This window comes from Toxotes jaculatrix, chromosome 3, assembly GCF_017976425.1.
Source record: "Toxotes jaculatrix isolate fToxJac2 chromosome 3, fToxJac2.pri, whole genome shotgun sequence".
NCBI lineage: Eukaryota > Metazoa > Chordata > Actinopteri > Toxotidae > Toxotes > Toxotes jaculatrix.
The window spans coordinates 15189881-15212399 of NC_054396.1; the positions used below are offsets into that span (position 1 = coordinate 15189881).

General features: G+C 40.5%; 1 protein-coding gene across 2 annotated transcripts in view; it reads left to right on the forward strand.

The window, feature by feature from the left end:
- The first annotated feature begins 1911 nt into the window (after positions 1–1911).
- Positions 1912–22519, forward strand: part of tex264a (testis expressed 264, ER-phagy receptor a) — a 62277-nt gene continuing 41669 nt past the window's right edge. The window contains exons 1-2 of one of the 2 annotated variants that reach the window (XM_041034944.1): positions 1912–2408; positions 13255–13476. In XM_041034944.1, the coding sequence (XP_040890878.1) occupies positions 2127–2408; positions 13255–13476 (504 nt within the window). In that variant the 5' untranslated portion in view covers positions 1912–2126. The remainder of the gene's footprint in view (positions 2409–13254; positions 13477–22519) is intronic. The other variant, XM_041034945.1, reaches the window with a different exon arrangement.

The following is a 22519-nucleotide window of genomic DNA, read 5'->3' on the forward strand; positions in this document are numbered from 1 at the left end:
CATGGTCCATTAGGCACACAGACAGGCTCAATGTGTTGCTTTTATTCAACCCACCACCAACTAATACAATTGTGTCTTTTTACTCCTGTTCAGTCTCTTTCTAAAGTTAGAATCTTTCAACTTTCCATTTCAGTATGCAACAGTATGTGTTTCATTTATCCATTTAACGTTTGATGTTGTACAGTACATCACAATAATAAACAGAATTCATTTTAACAGCTCTTTCAGAATTTGATGGGAGTTATTTTGCTTCTATAACCCTCAATCAAGCCTCAATCCCAAATTCAGCCAATAAATCAAATTGGCAGCAGACTTGACCACTGAGCTGCATCCGTCCCCTCAAAGACTCCTGAAATGGTTATGGAATAAAGGAAGTTGCTTAAGGGAAAATCCACCATAAAACAATAATAAGATGAACTATAGCAGGCTATTTGAACACTGCAGTCAACATTTCCAAACCCCTGTCTCAATAAAGTTGAAATCCAGGATAAACATCTACTGATGCTGGGTTTTAATGCCACTTTGTGGAGACCGTCTGTTGACATGGCACTAGTGACAGACTACGTTTTTTTTTTTTTAACATGGCAAATTTGAAGATTTTACCAAGCTGCTGCTTTTATTATGATCCATAAATGTAGTGAAATTTCACTGTGTCTTCTCATGTACATGTGTTGGGGTGTGGGTGTGACCTGACTGCTGGTAATGTGCACTTGCGCTGTTAACATCCTGTGATTCGCAAATATAATGTAGCACCATTGCCTCTGTATAACTGTGAATGATGTGCTCCTAAGTCATGTTAACTGTGTCAGTGTCTTTTTGGTCTTGCTCATGTCAGAACATCTCCATCTCTAATTTCAGCAAATGATAAAATAATGTCTTTATTTTGGACTGAGTCCCAACTCAGTCTCCATGATTTTACTCTTGGGGTTAACACTGAATCAAATGACAGTGTAATGTGAAAGGGTTGCGGTCACAGAGAATTAACACCCACAGCTAAAGACCTTTTCCCCCCTGTTTTAGAACAGTAGTTCTGGATTTACAATTAATGCATGGTTAAGTCAGAGCTGCATCAACTCTGTATTAGTTTAATGGAAATCAAAACAGAACCAATAGCAACATGAATAATGGACTTATCACCTACATACACCTTTATCAGACGTGACATGTAGGTACGCTTTTTTTTTTTTGACTGACAGCATACAGTTTTAAGTATGGTGTAGTGGGTAAAGCTATGCTTTTTGCTTTATTGCTTAAAACACATAGTTTTGCCCTAGCCTTTTTTTTTTTTTTTTAAGCGTTCCAGCCTTAAGCAAATCTGTCCCTGTACGCATTCAAATCACCAGACTCTCTTGTTATGTGTTTTCTGTTTCTGTCCTGAATGAATTTCCATAGTTTGATGAACTTCAGCATGACGTCAGCAGGACTCTGTATTGTCGGTGGAACAAAACCTCTAAATGTTTGTCCCTGAAAGCAGCGCTGAAAACGCCCTGACAGCACCGCCATCCTTTAGATCAGTCCTTCATATCTTTTAAAGAGCACAGGAATCAGTGAAAGAGCAGAAAATATGAATGAAAAGACAGAAAATCTGAGCTTTTTTTTTCCGGCGCTCAATCTACTTCTCTGCGCAGCCTCGTGGGTTGAACCATAATGAGAATAGGGGTGTGTTTTGCCGTAGGTGTGCATACTCTGGTTACTAGCTAAGGTTTACATGGGGCAAAAGAAGCAATGTTTATTTATCAAAATATATTACATATATAATCAATAGTTTGACAATGTGATTAATGAATGCAAAGTAGTTGCTTGTTGATAAAAAGCATTCTCACCTCCCTCCTCTGTTGAGGAGAATGGTCTATCCAGGAAGCATGTTCCTCTGTTTGGGAAATACCATAAACAAACTGTTTCTTCTGTTAACTTGAGCGAGTGTTTCCTCTTTCGGTTCAGGTTGTTGCCACTGTGAAAAACAAGTCTAACGCCGTCTCACGTTGTTTGTGTTGTCGTTTGAACCTACAGGACCTCTGTGTCGCTGTGTGTAACCCGGAGGAGGACGCTTAGCGTTAACAGATTCTTTTTTCTTTTTTTTTTTGTTGTAACTTGCATTGACTGCAGCAGCACCGCTTTGAGAAACCATGTCTGATTTAATCCTGGTGCTCCTGATAGTCGTGCTCCTGGTATGTTTGATTGTGACAGTTGGGGGATTTCTGCTCTACTCGGGACTCCTGTCAGACGTGGTTATAAAGACTGGGCCACCTCCTATCAGGAATGTTACCATTGCTTATAAGTTCAAAGAGGGATCATACAAGGACTGCGGTGCAGCTTACACAGAGAGCTGCAGCATTGGGCCAAAGCTGAGCTCCATCGGTGTCTTCTACGATGACCCCAACCAGGTGAGATCCCAGAACTCAGCACCTGTGAGTCTTAACTACACGGCACAGAATCTGTCTTTACACTTGACCTTGTGACATAACCACAAACCCCCCTCCATGTACTTTGTTTCCTGATAAGCTGTTACATTTGGTGAGATATGTTTTGTTTGACCTGGACAGAGTCTGAAAGGTCACTTAAATGCTGATATTGTACATTCAAAGCTTAAACCTAAAACTTGTAGGGCAGCAAATATCAGCAAGTCATTTTCTCTAGTAATCATTTAGTCTATGAAGTAAAATATACGCATTGCAGTTTCCCAGAGTCCAAGGTGACATCTTCAAATGTCTTGTTTTGACTAACCAAAAGTCCAGAAGGCAGCGCAGACATAACTTCACTATCACAGCTGACTACAGCAGAATTTAGAATAGAATAGAATATAGAATAGAATAGAATGCCTTTTTATGTCATTGGACATCTTTTACATGTACAACGAGATGGAAAGCATCTCCTTCTCCAGTGCAACATGTAGAAATATACAACATAGAATAGAATAAAGTAAAATAAAATAAGATTAAATTAAATAAGTTAAATAAGGAGCTGGAGCTATTTTGATAGTTGATTAATTATTTTAATTTATTCAAGCAAAAAACAAACAAATAAACAAACAAAAGATGCTCACAGCTTCTCAAATGTGAGGCTGCTGTTTTTCTTGACCTTACATTATAGAAAACTGAATGTCTTTTGATTTTTGGACTGATGGTCAGACAACACAAAACATCTGACGACATCACCTTCAAGTCTTTGAAAGTGAGATGGACAACAGTTCATTTTCTAATGCTTTGTAGATTAAACAATTAACTGATTAACTGTGAACATAATCTGCATATTAATTGATAATGCAAATACTTGTTAGTTTCAGCACAGTAGATGAACAAGAAAACCAGCAATTAATCACATTTATAAAGTGAGAAACAGTGAATGTTGGCATAAAAGATAGCTTAAACAATTAATTGATTATCCTAATTGTTGCTAGTTCATTTTCTTTTCATCTACCATTGACAAATTGTTTCAGGATTTAAAAAAAATGTTTTATCATTTCAGTCATTTAATGATTTCTTATTGTCTGCTTATGTAGCAACAGTACTGTCTGAAGGTCTCAGTGATATGGAAGTGTACAGTATAAACAGATGTAATACAGTGTGGAAGGTGTGGCTCAAGGGGTTAAATGTGCATGCTGTCTTTTAAAGGAACTGAGCCTGAATGATGAAACCAGTCAGCTGTTCAATGCCACGTTGCACTGTTTATATTTTTTCCCCTCTCATTTGTGGCTCCAGGGTGCTTCAGCATTTGTCTGCCTCTGACTCACACATGGTAACCAGCCTCCAAAGCAGAAGGGCAAACTCAGCCTGTTCACGTGTGTCTGAAGAGAGCTGACAGATGTATGGAATGTACACTTTTTTGGTTTAGTCTGAATCCAGACGTGTGACACAGTTATTCTCCCTTTGTGGCTGTCATAGAAGTCTGAAACTAAATTTTGAACAAACAGGTCATTCCGTGGCTGATTTCTGTGGTTGTCTCCTGCTTTTATTTCACATACTGCCATCATCACGAGTTGTGTTTCTACTTAACAAGAAATGTCTGCACAGCAGCTGCTTGTTAGACAGGAATGTTTATTCACTTCTCAGCTGATACGGGAAGATAACACTGGCGTACAATGTGCAGTATTGTAAAATAACATTGCCTATTTATAGCTTATTCTTGACTTAACATCAAAACTCTCTTGTTCTTGATTAGCTTGTTTTGTGTCAGTACAGCTGACATTTGAGGGCTGACTATGTCATGATTGTTTGTGCCAGTATGGCAAAATAGAGGCTTTGGCACATCAGCCACAAGTGCTCAATAATCCAGTCAGCAAGGTCACAGGGTGTCTATCTGTGAGTTGCAGCATTCACTCATGCCAAATCATAATTTAGATATTCTTTGTGCAACAAAGAATGTGGCACACTGGCAGCACTTTGTCTTTCTGCTTACCCGTCCAGTTTCTTAGTAGCACGTTGTTATTTTTTAAGTAAAGGCTTTTAGTGGAAACCCTGACTGTGAGTTATACCAGTGGAAAGTTGTGGCAAGAAGCTCATTGAGGAACTTTTATAAGATTTCTGCTCATGTCAGAGTTTGTGGAGAGTCTAGATCATAAGGAGCCATTACTGGATGTTCAAGAGTCTCTGTAACCACCAGGCCAAGGAGATTTTTATACAGACTGGATGACTCTGTCCTGGGATCTGTGTATGTTTTGACATAATCTGAAGCTGTATGGACTCATCTCCACTTCCTTGTGGAGATAAAATTAGAAAATACAGAAATAGATTAAGTAGAAGAAAAATCATTAAATTCGTTGCTCCAAAGTTTTTTCAGTTTAACCTCCAGAAAGGGTACAGTCAGAAAAGCTTTGCCCTCTGATGAAGAGATGAAGAACCCAATAAGATAAACACTTCTACATGTAATAACAAATTAAAGCAAATGTTCTTGGCAGTAACAGGATACAGTAAGCTTTACTGACTGGCCCTTTATCACTGAAGCTGCAAAGAGCAGTAATCAAAGCTGTTTTTCGGTTGTCAGTGTTTGGTTTGTGACATGAGAAGTTGTTGACCTTTTCTTTTTTTTTTTTAGTTTACCAAGGCCAGGAGTGTGATTACTCACCAGTAACCACAAAAGTAAACTCAAAATGTGAGCGATGCCATATGGCTGAACTTTGACTGTTATACTGTGTCTCGGCCCTGAACTCTAATAATGCAGTAATTAATGAGTAAATGTTGTGTTCACACTGTTCCCCCTGAGAAGTTTTAAGGGATTTAGGAGGTTAACTTTTCTTAATACTTTCGCATAATTTACAGCAGAGTTTGCAGCTTGCTGTATTTAGACTTAACCTCATTACTTTAGTAATAGTAGTATTTAGTGGCCTCTGCATCTGGTATAATCGGCTAACTCTAACTCTTTTCACTAAGCCACCATTCTCTTGAGTCACCAAAAGTGTTCACTTATGCATTTTTTAGAATGAGGATTTCTGTAAAGAAAATTTTTACATTTGTAGAGATGTATTAGTTTGTGTGTCACCCCAGTCGTTCTAGCAGGGTTGAGTTTTCATGTGAATGATTGTGTAATTAATGCCATCTCATGTTCATGTTCAGGAGACCACAACCTGGTTTAAAGTCATAGTGTTACAATGTAGGCCACTGTTGTAAATTTAGAAATACAGAAAGATATTGTTCACTTGTTTCACAACTGAGGCAATAAAACAGATTTAAGGCTTTATGTTACTTAACTGCATGTGTATATTATCTGGAAATATTGTTCATTAATGAATATACTTACTCTGCTAACTACCATAAACAGTATACACTGTAAGATGTACACTGATGGCCACTAGATGACAGTATTAGCATTGAAACTGAGTTTGTGTGGGAGGCAGGAGACTCCTCTAAACCCATTGATCTTGATACTTAATTTATTACCATGGGATAAGTAGCGTGACTCAGCCTCACATTATTCATGCAGTTAAAAATGAGTTTCATCATATTAAAGTAAAATTGGATTTCAAACCTGCACAAGTGGCTGTGCATTAATTGGCCACTGTTTTCACACCTGTGTTCTGGATCCTGAGTATAGCTGCTTTTCAACAAGCAGTCAATTTGTATTCACCTTGAATTCAAGTTGTTATAAAGTCCCCGTTTAATGACTACAATGAAAGCCATCAGGACTCTGTGTCCTGAGGACCAGGATTCAACACTAACTACACCGACCGATCAGGCTTCTGTTAGAGTAGCTGAATCTATTGTATATCTGGCCACACTTTACCCAGCCAATTAACACTAAATCTGCTTGCTCTTCTTGATGCCTCTCGCTTTGTGTTTGTCTGTTCATGCATGTGTGTGTTTGCATACATGCTTATAATTGCCATAACTTACTATCACAAAAGCCTGAGGGATTGGACAGTTTAGCTGTTTTGCTCGCAGGCACCAGTCAACTGGACAGTGACCCACAACATTTGAGGTTACGCTTTAAACTCACCTAGCCATTCAAGGCAGAGCTGCCTCAGGCTCAGCTGTAATGGGGATTTGACACAAGTATTGAACAAATCCCAGACTGGATAAAGCACAGCCGGCTGCCTGTCTGCAAGGAATCTCCAGAGCAAAATGCATTAATAAGAGTGGGCAGCAATGAATGCTCAGAGGCCAATGTGTGCTTCATGAGGGATGAAACAATAAACTATTAGAGTGAGGAACTCAAAGATAAATGTCATTTTAATGTCTAGGTGGGATTTTATAGGTAGTAAATATTTATGGACAGGCCATTTTTTCTTTAACCATAATGCTGCCTGTAGTGGATATGATCAAAGTCTGTCCATACTCAGTGGAACTACACAGCAAATGCAGCTGCCTGTGACGAGGCTAAACTAGAGCTGCTGTTTGGTTCATCCTCTGATCTACTGAATTCCCAGTTTGTTTTAGCTTCTGAAGCAAACCCACTCATGGCTCCCCATGACAAGCAGCAGAAAATGAAATGTCATGTGTAGACATATATGGGAGTGGCAGTGAGAGATGAGGCGAGGTGCGCAACTGCCTTGGAAAAGGGGTATAAATTGGTAGGAGTCTGACTCACCTTGAGAGCCTCGCAGTGCTCCAATTCATCAATCGGAATTTCAGATCAGAGCGCCGAGCATCGCTGCACTCCCAGTCAAATTTATTAGCATTTTACTGCCGCTTGTCTGTCTGTCGACAGCAACAACATGAAAGGGAGGCTTCTGGCAAGGAGTTGCCGCTTTTAAAGGTGGATATAAAATGAGAAATAAATACGCTGATACTCTGAAGTCTGGTCCCACAGGTCTTCAAGTCAATATTGTGGGCATGCTGGCTCTCCCTATAGTAAGGCACCCCATTAATGTTTATGGACATCTCTACAGTGAGTGAGATACTGCAAAACGAGATGGCAGCAATCCAGACAGAATCTATTAAACAGAGAACTGCTGTTTTTTTTTTTTTTTATCCTGAACATAACTGTTGAGTGGATTTTTAGGATGCCGTTTTGATTTTCACAAACTGTGCAGGAAAAAAAAGGACATTACTCTACAAACTGTCATGTTGCGATTAGTCAGAGAAACAAGATGTTGAAGAATGTCTTTAAATCTTTTGCACCATCAATCCTGTGACATGTATTGGCTTTTCAGATTACGATGCGCAGGATATTGGATTACACGGCCAAATATTTATCAGAGCAGCTTAGAGGGAGCAAGGAGGTGGAGAAAGAGAGTTGAACATTTGTAGAGGAGGACGTAAGCCTATGCAGAGGAGGGAGGCACTCATTCATATCTCCTAATAGAGAAGATTATCTCCCTGCTCTGTGACATCTGGCTGGAGGAGTGCCATACTGTGTCCAGCTGGCCAAGAAGTGGTGAACCAGCTCCACAACTGTGGCGAAGGAAAACTGTGTCCTGCCTCCAGCAGGCTGCTTATCCTCGCCAGTAATTATACATGCCAGAACTCCCAGGATGCCATGTGTAATTACCAGCTAAGTCTGAGCACAGCCTAAAGGGACAGAGCTGCGCTTGGTGAAAGAGAGAGAGACAGAAAAAAAGATTTCCACTGGCTCCTGACTCAAGGGGCCATTGGGGCCCACGCCTCATCACTGCAGTGGGTATATAATCTGATTTGGATGCTTGAAGGCCCCCCTTCCAAAGGGGAACATATTGATGTTTTGCACTGTGTAGTTTGAATAAGTCTTAATTTTATTTTCATAGTCATTACAAACAATGACTTATTGAAGTGGTGTAATATTTAAATCATTGCCCAAATTAAAAAGATGACCCTCACCGTTCAATCAGTTTGCTTTAACTGCATTTGTTTGGGTAAGCATGCTGCTTCACTGCAATTTCTACTCCATTAATTCAGTTGCAAACAGCCCATCACAGCATACTTGTGGTCCCAGTGCTGTGCAGCCCTATTAGTTTCAATTTCCTTCCTGGTGACTTTGCCTCTGCTGCCTCATCTGCCTGCGGGGGGTGAATGGCTTCCAATCAGCTGAGACAGGTTATCACTCTGACACACTGAGGCGAAAGACAGCTCTTGTTGAGAGATTGCTTATCCCGTAGTCTTCTGTTCTTCTTGCTCCCCATGTGTCAGGTTCTTTGCTTGTTCGGGGAAGTGCCCTAAACACCATCTGTCTCCGTGTTCCAGATATAGAAAGAAAATGATACTGTGAACCACTGAACAGAACGAGAGAGCACTGCAGCAAAGGCAGTGATGTGTGTTGTTTGTGCAGTACGTTCTTCCGATGCAATTGGACTGTAGATGAATTATTTTTATTTTTTTTTGGACTGATGTTTGAATGCTGCATTTGCTGCTTGTCATGCTTCACTGCCGACGTTGACGTGAAGATGGCGCGGAGTTCCAGAGAGGCTCCAAATTTGCAGTTTTATTGACTTCAGTGCATTGAAGGACCCTTGTACAATCATAACCTTGTAACGTCGTTCTGGCACAATGTCACAGTCTGCCAACAAGAGCGTGAAGGGCAAAGTGATGTTTTGGCTCTTTCCAGCATTTTTAATTTCAGTGGCATTTTTTTTTGTTTTTCCTTTTCACTTGTTTAATCGCTTACTACAAGGAAACCTTTAAAAAGTAAAAAAAGAAGAATTTTGAAGTCCTTGATTTCCTAACAGTGCTAATGTTTCCTTTACATGGTTTATATGGTTCATTTAAAGACAGAGCTGATGTTATCCTCTTTCAATGTTAATCGCTCCCACTCGACTCATTTAGCTTGGCATTGCGTTGATTGGTCGCTTGACGATTGTGTTTTAATGAGCGTGGTAATGGTCCTCGGTCAGGCAGAGTATTGTATGCTCATTACGGTGCTGTCTTCAAGCTACAGTACGGCAGAGAGTTGGCCACTTGCCTTGTTTGTCCCTGTCCTCCCTAACCTGCTCACACTTCGGAAATGACCAACTGTAGATGGGGCCAGCGCTCAAAACAATGCATCCCAAGTGGTGATAGCCAGGAGGGAAGAGATGCAGGCCCATGAGCAGGAAAGATGAAGAGAGTAAATCCTCATTACGTGTCTGCTAATAAAGAATTACCTCTGTCAGCCGTACCTTTTTATTGTTGGAGAGCCCTCATCCATCAAAAATGGCCCTTGTAGGCTCAAGCAAAGAATTGCTTTTAAAATTACTTTTTCTCCCAACAGGTCCATGGGGACTTGGCTTAGGGGAATCAGGTAGAGATGGGAATGGTACCATTTGTGAGGGAAAGCCATCTCAGAGTCCCATGGGCCATAAGCTATGCCAAACTTGGCTGTATTTTTTCTTTCTATTTTTTTTTTTCCAATTTAATGAGCCTGCTTAGCATAGGGAAATATAGGAAACGATTGTTTGCAGAGACATTTTCAGATGACATTTTTTTTTTTGTGAATCTAGCAGATAGCTTTAGTGCGCATTCAGTGGAGTTTGCTTGTCACTGTTAACTGAATTGGTTTTTTTGCAGCTGGGCACAGAAACATAATATGTCAGTGTTCAGTTACCAAGGTAAAAGCTCCACAGTCTTCCCATTATCTGACTCTCTGCTCCTCACCCGGGCCAATCAAAAGCCACAGTCGGCTTTCCTCAGCTACCTGTGAGAAATGGAATCACACGCTGTCTCTCAAAACACAGCTTTGGCAGCAGCTGACTTTTTGAGCGCCGCTGCCCGGCTTGGGCAGCATCAGAGAATTTCTCCCTTTTGTGATGTTAAAATTTCAGACACAAACAAAACAACTGTATTGGGGAAGACAAGACGAGTCAAGTACGTGTTCCTCTCTTTCCTAATTGCCTGCAGTCTCTGGGGTGTGTTATCTGGAGGGAAGCAGAGATGAGATGCAGTCAGGGCTGCTGTTTGTTCTTGCCACTGTGTGGGATGTGAATGATAGCTAGAGCCCTGAATGATATCATTAGTGAACTACTGGTTTGGCTAACACACTCTAGTCTATCAGTGCGGAGAGCATGAGAGATAGTGAGATGGCAAGATACTGAAGCAAGACCGTGGGAGGACAGTTGTTATCCCCTTTGTGTTTGAATGGTTATTGTTGTGTCTTATCATAGACCACCAGTGTTGACAGGGAATAGCTATGTACAGAAGCCTTGTTGACAGCCCATACATTTGATGTGTTCATGCAGGAAAGAGGGCAATACCAACGAAGCCCTACACATAAAACCATGTAGATGAGAACATATAAGATGCAATTCAGCTGTTGAAACAAAGGCAAATGAATAAAGGTCTCAAACAATAATATTACTATGGCAAATAGGGCTGGGTGGTAATTTCGTATTAAAATTTTGATGACACGGTCATAATGTGATAATGTTTTGCTTAAAATTATATTTTATCTGTGTAAAGAGGAAGCAAGTGGGACTTGGGAATTCATTCGTGGGAATTCATTGCAGGGAACATCAGTTTCTTTATTTTACTGTAATTTTGCAAATGTTTGACATATAATGATGTATATAGGAGTCAGAACAGGACTGAGAATCTGGAGCCACGATCATAGTTCTGTTAGGCTGCAATAGGCACAGCAATACTTTGAGCTGAATGCTAACGTCAGCATGCGAACATGCTCACAATGATAATGTTACTGTAATGATGTCTAGCAGGTATGTTGACAAAGCACAACTGGGATGTTTGATGCAATGAACGGATGCTGACAAACATGGCAAGAATCCACTCCTCGTGCTAGTGGTTTTGAAGGCCACCAGTGCTTGCTGTGTTTATGAATTGATTCTGTACATAAGCTACAGCAGTGAAAACAGGCTGTTAGTTCTGGATATTGATTATCATATGGTATTGTTTTCAGCCGTACCACCCAGCCCTCATGCAGATACTTTTGCCATCATATCAAAATTGATTTTGTCAAAACAAATGTCATCATTTTTTTTTATAATGTAATTTGTTAAAAAACTTGTAATTTGTTACATTGAATGTAATAAATTACACACAGTAAATGTTATATGTTACTAGAAAGTAGAAATCTCGATATTGTCACATTGCAGCAATAATTTACTCTGACAGCGCTAACACAGCCATTGTGTGTGACTGTTTACAATGACTCACTGTTTCGTTGTAAATATATCTAGTATATCTCATGCTGCCTTGAATGAATAGTTCCCTGTCAAGAGCAGGTGATCCGTGGCCCCTGACTCACTGTTGAACATGGTGGCAAGGGTCTCTGTGAGGTGACAGTAAAGATTATCTGCTGATGTTGAACAGGCATTGTCAGTCATTATTATTACCCAGATGATGCAGACATTAAGAGGCACCGAGGGTTAGGTGTGGGATGATGAAATAGATTTATCTCAGCCAGGAAGTCTCACTAGCATCCAACAACCCTGAATTACGGCACCGGTGCTGCTGTATGGACAAAGTAGGGCCGTGGGAACGGTGCAGTGTAGTAGCAGCACAATGCAGTCAAAAAATAACCCTGAATATGAGAAATGAGATGGAAAAGAAGAGAAGGTTGTGGCGTTTAGATGTGATAATTATGCAAGGGTGCCAGGGACATGAAGATGAGTGTTGCTGGCTCCCATCTGTGCCCCCTCAGTGCCAGCCCTCCACAGACGGCCAGTGTCACAGAGCAGAAACCAGCAGCAGGTCTTAAAGGACCATACCAGGATTTTTGAAAAGAATGATTTTTAAAGAATGATTACAATTTGTTTTACCCATGGCTGCCTGGAAGTTAGGAAAAGTATGAGACATCTAAAATACCCTGGCAAGAGTTAGAAAATGGTGGGCAGAAATTGCATGTTGCATATATATATATATATATTTATGTGTGTGTGTGTGTGTGTGTGTGTGTGTGTGTGTGTGTGTGTGTGTGTGTGTACATTACTCAGTGATTGTGATTCTACCTCTCACATCTGCATGCAGCTGTATGGGCATATTAAGAGACGTTATGGTGGCAGAGGGGCCTTGAAGTCAAGGTGACCAAATCTCCATGTCAGCTTGTGTCTGATCTCCTTTAGTGTCACAAGGCAAGACAGACAATCCCTGCCAAGTAAATAACAGTATTAATATTGTGGTAGTGGTCACCTTTGCAGATAAGAGAAAAAACTTGTTTACTGATACCCATAAAACCTTTTCATGTAAACCATTAAGTGACTTTAGTGAAATGCAAAATCTAATAAATTGTAATAATATTTGCATGTACTGTAGTATGGTGTAAAAATAAGTGACCATTTCTGGAGCACTGGTCTTGCCTAACATGCTCTCTGGCACAGATACAATTTGAATTGCCACATATGTGACCTGGCTGTTGAATAACTGGAGTGGGATTTTTACAAGAGCCGACAGCACTCTGTCCAGTGACACTTCAGACTATGTGAAGGTGCAACGTCTCCACAAGTTTAAATCAAACGCTGTCTATTTTTACCTCCACACGTGCAGTTTTGTGCTGACACAACATTAACCACACCAGTGACTCATCTGTCTCATCCTACCGTGCCCATGCTTCTTAGTAATAATGATATATCATAAAATATCAACACATTCATTTAGGTAAGAACACGCAGCTGATCTGTGCATGTTTCATTAATTAAATGTGGGGTTATGTTTTTTGTTTGGTCTTTTTTTTTTTTTTTTAACTTAATAAACTAAGATTCATTTGTGAGAGATCATTATGTTTCTATCTCAAATCCTACAGAATTGTGCTACAATATAATAATACAGTAGAACTGAATGAAAAATGTCACATTGACGAGTGTTTGATGGTCTTACAAATGAGAGCAAATTTCCACCAGTGTGAGGTGATGTAAGTGGATTTGTTTTGATTTTTTTATAATCTGATGGTATATCCATTCTTTCTCTCTCTCCATCCTGTCAGAGGCCATCAGAGAAATGTCGCTACGTGGTGGGCAGTGTCCTGTGTGAGGGTGAAGAGAAGCCCGATGAAGAACTGCAGAAGCTGTATGAGAAGTTTGGCTTCAAGGTGTTTTCTCTGCCAGAAGTGAGCCATGCTGTGACCACCAGCTTCCCCTGCACTACGCCTCTGTCCCACGTACTGGGACCTTACAGGGTCTACCCGCGGCTCGCGTCTTACATTGAGGTATGGTCATTATGAGAACATAGTGGATATAAAAAGTCTACACACTACTATTTAAATGGCAGGATTCTGTGATGTTAAAAAAATGAAACCAAGACAAATCGTCGAGTGTCTTCAGGAAAAAAAGGTACAACTACGACTTGAATGTGTAAGTGTGCATGCCCGTCACATAAAAACCAGCCATCTTAATAGGGGTATGTAGACTTGTGATATCCACTGTTAGCCATTCTACGGCTCTTTTTTCGCCACAGTCTCTTACATTAAAACCTGCAGTTAGTGCATCGGGATTTCTGCCTTTTTATCAAAAAAGGATCACCAAGAAACGCAAGTGAAAAGGTTTGAACGGTCTGCATGTCTCCAGTGTTTACAAGATGTCTCAAATTTAAAGTAGAAAGCTCCATGATATTTACTTGTTTCATGCCGCTTTCCTACAGAGACAAGTGTTTGTCACCATAAGAAAAAGTAAGATGGGAGTTTTCTTTCTAGCAGTCATCTTGTGATCATATCTGTCCTCTTTTCTACCTTCCGCATGTCAACCGACTCTCACTCATGTGTTGTTTAATTCATCACATGAACAGATGAGGTCTTTTAAGTGGATTAAGAATAGATGACATAGTAGGAAATGAAGGTACGTCTGAGTCCCGTGGCCCATATGCTGGGCTCCATGTCCTCAGGACAGGCCTCAAAAAGCTATTGACATTTACTGATGACATTTACACACATGGATTCATTTAGGGGCATCCCACTGCATGAATAATGCTCAGTGTGAGCTTGTGTGTGAGTGCATGCACATGTGTGCGTGCATGTCTGTCCATCTGTTTATTTAAGCTTCTGTCTCTTCACGGGAGGTAAAAAGGACCTACTTCCTAGTCAGAAAATGTACCATTATGTCTGAAAATATGCCGCTAACGTTCACCTTCTGTGGGTGGCACAAACTTTTCTTTCTCATATTCATGACAGTGGGAGACTGGGAGTTCACACAAAACTGTGCGATGGCAAGAGGGGTCACAATTGAGTGCTGAAATTCATTGGTATTCCTCTCTAATTTTGTGAACATTTTCATGTTTTATCAGTAAGCTGCAGTGTTTTGTGTTGCCTGCATAAATCCAATGAATGATCAGCATGTAGAAGTGGTGTGAATGGTGCCATTATGCCATAGGAGTTGTGCTTTAATGTGTTGAGTCCTCCATCTGTTGTTGTGTTGTGTCGTGCACAGGAAAGTAAAAGGGGGGCAAGGGCCCGGGCCAATGGCATCGTTTATTGGCTGTATCCAGCTATGTCAGCATATCAAAGCCATGCTAAAGATAGCCTGTGTGTCGAAGGCAGACAATTTCTGAAAGGTCTCTTTTGGTTTTAGTGTTGACTTTCACCCTGGGCTTGTCCCAGACTTAAACTCTTGGCACTGTCAAAGTTTGGATTGTATAATACGTTCATTTTGTCCAAATTCTCCTTACACTGTAATCCTTGTGATTGTAGTTTGCAAAGTGTCTCCTCATGGAGTCACCAGCTGCTTCTTTTCACCAGCCCTGAGGGTGTTATCACCCACTTACACTCAGGCAGCTCAGAGTTGCTGGTGCACCGACAAGCAAATGATCCGCCCGCCGGCTTCCCGAACACTAGCAATCGGTTTGAAGGGGAAGCACTGCAGCCAGGAACTGAAGTTCGGTTTCATTGGAGCAGTGAGCTAAAAGTCACAAAAACAGTTCTGCAGTGTGTGGTGTTTTACCAATAAATAGTTAAGAGCTGCTCCAGTTAAAATGACCTTTTTTTTTTTAAACACTGTACAAGTTTTTGATTTTTTACACATTAGGCTGCAGTAGTTTTATCAGCCCTAATCTACAAATTCTAATCCTCTAAGAACCACTGTCTTGTCATCTTATCATCATTTATCAGCAATTTCATCTTTTTTGCAGTTTGGTCTCTGCGGCACTCTTCATACTGTAACACCTCGTGCACCAGAGATCAGGACAAAGCCTAACATGTGCACTGACACAGACTAAACGGTCTGAAGGCATAGGAATAGCATCGCTCAGTGTTAAAGTGTAGTAGAATTTCCTTTTAGGCTCTTGTGCTGTTACGTAATCATGACCAGTGTCAGTGTGAATCTGTTGTGAGCGTGCAGCTCTGTCTGTCAAGCTAGCTGATGTCACCGTAAAGAAGAGCATCGGTTTTTACTCCTTCGCACTTGTCTCAGTCCATCAGTCGAGCTGGGTACTGCGACAGGTCGTCAAGGAGGTGCTGTTGTACAGTAGATATGCTAATAACGCACTAACATCCAGTTTGAGTTGTGGAGTGGTGAGTGCATACCAGCTACAGCGAGGCTTTTGAATAATAGAGTATGGTTTAGAGAGGCTTGGTTTAGAGGGATGGTATGTGAATGTGCTAGAAATGTGTGCACATATACTGTACATATGATTAATTGAGTAGGTTTGTAGTATGAGGGACTTTGAGAGGAGGGAGACACTGGTGTGACGTAGCCCTGTACTCTCCATCTGCTGTGGGTTTATCTGAGCTTTTTTTTGCTGCTGCAGCTGAAACCAAACCACAAAAAGAATAACTGGAAGACACTAAAATGCTCTGCATCACCCAAAAGTATCTCCAGACACTGATTATTCTGACACACAGTCATTTGAACGATTGTTAATATAAAAATATTGATCATTGCAGCTTTAAAGCATGAAATTCTCAGCCATATTATGTAAACCATTGCTGCCACCGGGGACTGGGGACTGGGCCGGCCTGGTGAAGTGGGCTTTCTGTCTGTCTGGCCTTGTGCCCAGCCAAGTGTTTTCTCTGACACTCTGGTACACCTCATGGTCTCCTATAAGTGCTTCAGTTATCACAGAGCAGGTTAAGTACATAACTGTCCTCTTTCTCACTTGAACGCTTTCTCTCCGTGCTTTATCTCCTCCCTGCACATCACACACACACACACACACACCCACACACACACACGCACGCACACGCACACACACACACACACACACACACACACACACACACACACACACACACACACACACACACACACACACACTCACAGAGGAAGAGAGAGAGAGAGAAGAAGGTACAGTTGAAGCTTAAAAGATCTTAAGTAGGTGATAGCTGTTCACTGTGTTTAATCCTGATGTTTTTAATGTGCTGTTAATAATCTCCAAGGGTATCAACGAAGTTGTGGTATCTGAGATCTTTGTAATTTGTGGTCAACGTCTGTGTATTCATGTCAGTCCAAATGAAAGGATATGACCACAGGATGCTCGGGATGGTATCATCTCCCTGATGGTGAAACAGGGAAAAAAGAATAAATAAAGAAGCAGCTGTTACACTATATTAAAGGATTTGGGAAAGCCCTGTTTGATCTTTGTGAAAGCACCTTTTCAGGACCTAAAGAATGAAAGCAAACAATTATTGGGGTTTTTATTTTGGTGGCTGCCTCAGACAGAACTCCCAATAGTCCCTGTGAGCAGAAACAAGAGAAGTTGATAGCTCCCATCCCTTTGAAAATGTAATTTAAAATGTACATCTATAAACACCCTAGAATATCTTGGATGTGTATTATCTGGGGTATTCCACTATTGCAGAGTCTGTATGTATTCTGTCTATTGTTGTTCTGTATGGTTGCTCACATTGTGCTGATAGGAGAAATGTGTTATGTAGGAGGAGGAGAAGGAATCATAAGCAGCACTGACGAAACATTCAAAGTTTCTGCTCACAAACGTACTGTAAACAGAATTGAAAAAAAAACTCTGTATCAGCATTTAAGCACATTTTTCTCTTTTTCTCAATTCAGTGCCTGGAAAGAAAGTCCAAGCAATTTACTACTGTCATAATGATAAACAACAAGAATATTGTTTTGCACCCAGCCTGAATTATTTATATCACCATGTGTGCTCACCATCCACAATGTTAGGGTTGTGGGTGTGTTGTGTTGGGCAGTTGGGCAGCAGGTGAAGCTGCCCAACTGGAATTTGCTTTCTCATTAAACATCTGCAAAGCCAGTTTTTGTATTTTAAAGTATTTCATATCCGGCATCATTAGCCGTTTTCTTCTTCTCTGTCTTACTGGAGCATATCATGGCGTGTTACCACCACCTGTAGATCAGTGGAATAGTGTGACACCATTGGTAGGAATGTGAATCCCATCACCCGTGTACACACGCCTGTGCATGTGCGTCCTTGTGTTGAAAGCATGACATCAACAAAACCAGACCCGCTCATGGAACAATAGTGGAAAATAAAATATGTCACAAGTATATGCTATACATTTTAGGAACTGCAAATCCAAGATAAATGTAATAATGCTTTATCTATATAATACATTGCTGACATGTATCAGCCACCGTGGTGAAGCTGAGTTTTGGTGTTTTTGTCTAAATGGAGACAACTCCTGTGTCGATTTTCACCTTTTTTAGTTGCTGCCATCTTCACGCTTTAGCACTGCAGAGTGTTGATTCCTCACCTCCATTCTGCTCATGGTTTATTCACCAGCCACTCTTCCCCATCTTCTTTGATGTTATTATTTGTTGAATTAAATATAGAAAATTAGTTTTGCTTGTCCACAGCATCTATATTTCATGCAATGGCCTGATTAGGGGTTAGCCAGTGGAACTGCGCTGATTTCAGGTATATCCACCTAGTAAACAAGAACTGAGGTGCCCCTCGCTCTGGTTAAATGGTTCTTTGGGTGAATATAAATGTGTCAGTCACTGTTTCTGCACTAACTGTTACCAAAACAGATTATGAACTATAGAGTTGTACTGTTTGTATTCTCCTGGACCATCATTGAGGGTTACTCTCTTCAAATTACACTATTCTTGGTTTCTAGAAAAGTCGCTGTTCCTTGCAAATTACATCATCTTCGTCCATCTGTCTGTCTGTGTCTACGTCAGTCTTTGTGTCATGTGCCAAGTGTATGCAACTGAGAAACTATTTGCTGCCTGTCAAGTCAACCAGCAGGTTAGTGAACGGAGAATTAGGACACTCTCGAAAAACAACTGTGCCTCCACCACTTATTGTAACGCAGTTCTGTCTGTCTGTGTCTCTATTGAACACGCCGCCACAGAAACACACATACACACACAGACCATTTATTAATAATCCTAAATCATGTTACATGGTGGCTATAAAGCCAATTATTTTCCTCACAAAGTCAGGTAAAGGAATCCTCCCACTCGCATCTCAGCATTTCTGAATATCACGCTTCATGTTGCATCTCTTTTTCTCTCATCCAGCTGACAGAGATGAGTTCAGGTACCAGTTTGAGGGTTGAAATCTTTCGCAGATAACAACTCAGTTTTTGCTTTGTTCTGTAACATATTGATACTATACGCACAGAATCCTCTGGGCCCATGGATAGTATAGCTTCTCAAAGGCGTTCAGGGTGTTTGGGTGCAACGGTGTCTGATTATCTGTTCAGGATTATTTTGAGGCATTGTTCTGAGGTTCTTTTCCCCCCCCCTTTTGTCTTGTCTTCCCTACCTGTCTCATTGTACAAAGTATGTGATAATGCAATATGCTACTAGGCTTTCCTTTTTCTAATTATTTTAGATGGATGCTGGTAGTTTTCAGCAGGAGAGAGGGGGCTGAACAAGAGACAAGAAGGCAGTGCATCTGAGCATGTGGACTGCATTTATACAAGTTGAGTCTCCCAACAGTAAGCTAGTGATTAAAATATTTTGAAGGGATAATTTGGTTTTGGGGAACTACTACTACCTACTTAGCCAGAGTCAGACCAACCTACAGATGCTTACATCTCTGCATGCAGTTTGAAGCTTACCTTAGCTCATGTTGTGGATACCTGTGCGATCAGAAAAAGAGCTGTTTAACATATTGTGCCTTGAAGCTGCAAACTAAGAAATAAAAAAAAAAAGCATCCATGAGTATGTCTCACTTGGGAAAAACTGAAAATAAACGCTTAACATAATAATTTTTATAAATCAAAGCAATAATTATCCCTTTAAGCTTTTTTAACATTTAATGCTTTTAATTATTGTTGCACTTCTTTTTTTTTTTTTTATAACTGATGAAACTTCCCAGACACTGATGTTTTGTCTGCTGCATCATCAGCCATGAAGAGGCTTTACACAGTTCAACACTGACCCTCCCAGCTCCTTTTGTCAGGCAGTGAGAACTTTAAATCAGCCCAAAGGGAAATTGAAGCAGGGGGAAGGCGTGGCAGGATTGCACCTGCTTTGATCCTCTTCAGCCCCTCTGCATCTTTAATGCCTCCTAGGCTCAGGGCGCAGACTCCCTTAACTGCTCTCTGTTAAGCGATTTCTGCGTTGGACGGTGCAGGATGGCAGGGGTTGTGGCTGCGATGCCATCAAAGTGCAGAAAGCAAAGTGAGAGTCGATAAGTGATGTGTGTTTGCGAGCGAGCATGTGTCTTTGTGACTGATTGCTTGGGAGCTTGGTGAAAATTTGAGTTGCAGGAGGTACATGCCTCTCTGCTGTGTGTGTGTGTGTGTGTGTGTGCTTTAAAATGCAGGTTGTGGTGAGAGCGAGATAAGTCTCTTTCATTATTAATGCTGTCATTCCCTCCATTACATTTTTATTGGTTAACACAAGGTTCTTGTTTCTTGAGGGCTCTCAAAAAATAATAACCCTAACATAACAGAAAGCTACAGTCCAGAGCCAGAGGCTGTCTCTGACCTGCAATGCTTCATCTTTTTTGTTTACAATTAATATGCCTTGTTATCCCGTCAGTCTGTCATTTGATAGTCTGTGGAGGAAACACTTGGCTGTAGATGCACAAAGCTATATTTAGACACCAGTGATTGTGATGACAGCTTCATCACTTTCTTTTTCTTTTCCTACAAAGAGTGGGCTGGGATGTGCTGAAGCCCTGTGTACACACCAGGCTTTTCCCAACATTTCATATAACTCCTGCTTTCCTGTGAGAACTGAAGCAGCTTCAATGTTCAGTTATTACCTGTTTGTCATCCAGAGCTTTGTCCTTGGTTACAGCTAAACCTCACCTTCTGCTTAACCTCCTTATGCCTGCATCTTGTGGATGAATCAATTCCTGCATCTTTTGAAGGCTTCCATTAAATGAGGCTTACTTGGCTGAATGCCAGTTTTTTTTTTAATGTATTTGATGATGAACGCATGATTGCACCTTTTCCACTGGCGGAAAGTCACATATTGTGTTTACTACTTTTGTTCTTCTCAGAGGAAAATACTGAAATATCATACTCTCCACCACATTTATATAAAGAGCTATAACTGCTGGTTACTTTGCAGATCATGATTTTACATGTGAAACGTATAATCAACAAATAAAACAATGTATTTTTTTATGGATTAAACTACCCAGCACACTATAATGTCAGAAATGCAAAAAACTTTAATAAATGAGTTTTTTTAAGTACTCTGTGAGATAAGTTTACCTAAAAATGTGCTCTTAAATTTTGCCAGCTCAGGTCATGTTGACAGTGTAAGGCCAAAATTAAGAATGGGCTTTACTGTCTGTTCAACATATGACACCATCCATCCATAGACCCTATATGAAACTCTATAAGAAACCTTTCAACGGTAAAAGCAAATGAGAAAATGAAGCATCTCAGGAAGAGTGACAGTGGAGGGATGTCTCTACCGGGACACAAAGACATACAATAAATATTGTATACACAAACTGTGAAATTATAATCTAAAGAAACAAAATAACAACATTAAATAAATCCATCCTGTCAATTGGACTCTTTCTTGTGAGCGCGCTCTGACAGGTAGAACGTTCAGTGTTGTATTTGTGACCTTTGTGCACATTTGTGTCTCTACTGCGTGTTGACACTGCTCCCATTTGGCTGAGAGTTAAAATTGGCCTCTCTTTTTCTGACCCACTCACACATATCAATACAGGTGAGGCTTCACCTGTATTGATATGTGAATAATAGCTGTTATGTCAGTATTGTTACGAAGGCATCATGTATTTTTGTTTTGCCTTGTTTGATACCAAACCGTAAATTCTGCACTCAGGTATTCTGTGCATGAGTGCCTGTGAAGGTTTCAATATGTCCTTGAAGTTCTGTTAACTTTTTCAGTGTTTTTTTTTTTTTTTTTTTAACTCCTGCTGTGATGAATAAATGTGTAACACGTTTCCTTGATACTCAGTAAGGCCCTTTTCTTTCTGAGATTAAAAACTGTGCTCTGACCTGATACAGGAATCTAATAATGGCCTCTTTGAATGTGTGGGTCTGCCCTCTTTCATCTGCACGGAGAATAGCAGCCTTAGTGTGAGCCTTAGGCTGTGGGATTGTTGAAAACTGAACAGGTTAGACTGTGGAAGCTTTGTGTATCCAAACAACAAATCTGGATGGACAGTGCCTGTTTGGAAGCACTATTACTCTTCCCACACACACATACAAATACGCTCTCACAAAGTCCTGTTTGTGTGTGTCAAGTAGCTTGTTCATCAGATAGCACAGTGTGGGTTATTGACTTGATTTCAGCTTATTACATCCAGCTAAGTCGGCAAGGACATCTTGGCCTTTAAACTGAAGTTCATGGCCTTTAAGAAGCAATTCTCCGAAGGAACTTTGGGCTCAGTCTAAATCTGTCTGTTTTGAAGTAGTAGACCTGGTGGAGTGGGTTTGTGAAGATTAGGCTTGTCTTTGCATCATCATCCTCTCAGGAGGTGCATGGGGCAGTAAACTCAGCTTAAATATGGAGAGCAGCATAACACAGACATTGTCGTCGCTGAACCCATCTGACTCTGTAACAAATTGTGTGTTTCTGAGACTAAATCTCTGTGGATTTAAGTGTGCCACAGCTGTTTTATTGTTCTTCTAAAAGAAAAGAAATTCTTCACTTTTATTTTGATCACTCCTCGGAGTCACATTACATATTTTTCTGACTATCTGTGTTTCATTTGCTGTTGGAAAAGATTTGAAATGGCATAGACCATGTGCATGAGTTTTGAGACAGCATACGTGGTACGATACTTGGCCATTATTTACATTAAAGATTGTTTAACAGTAGGAACATTTCAGAAACAGGATGATATACTTTTTATTTTCTAAACTGTAAATGTAATTTTTACGAGAATTTAGT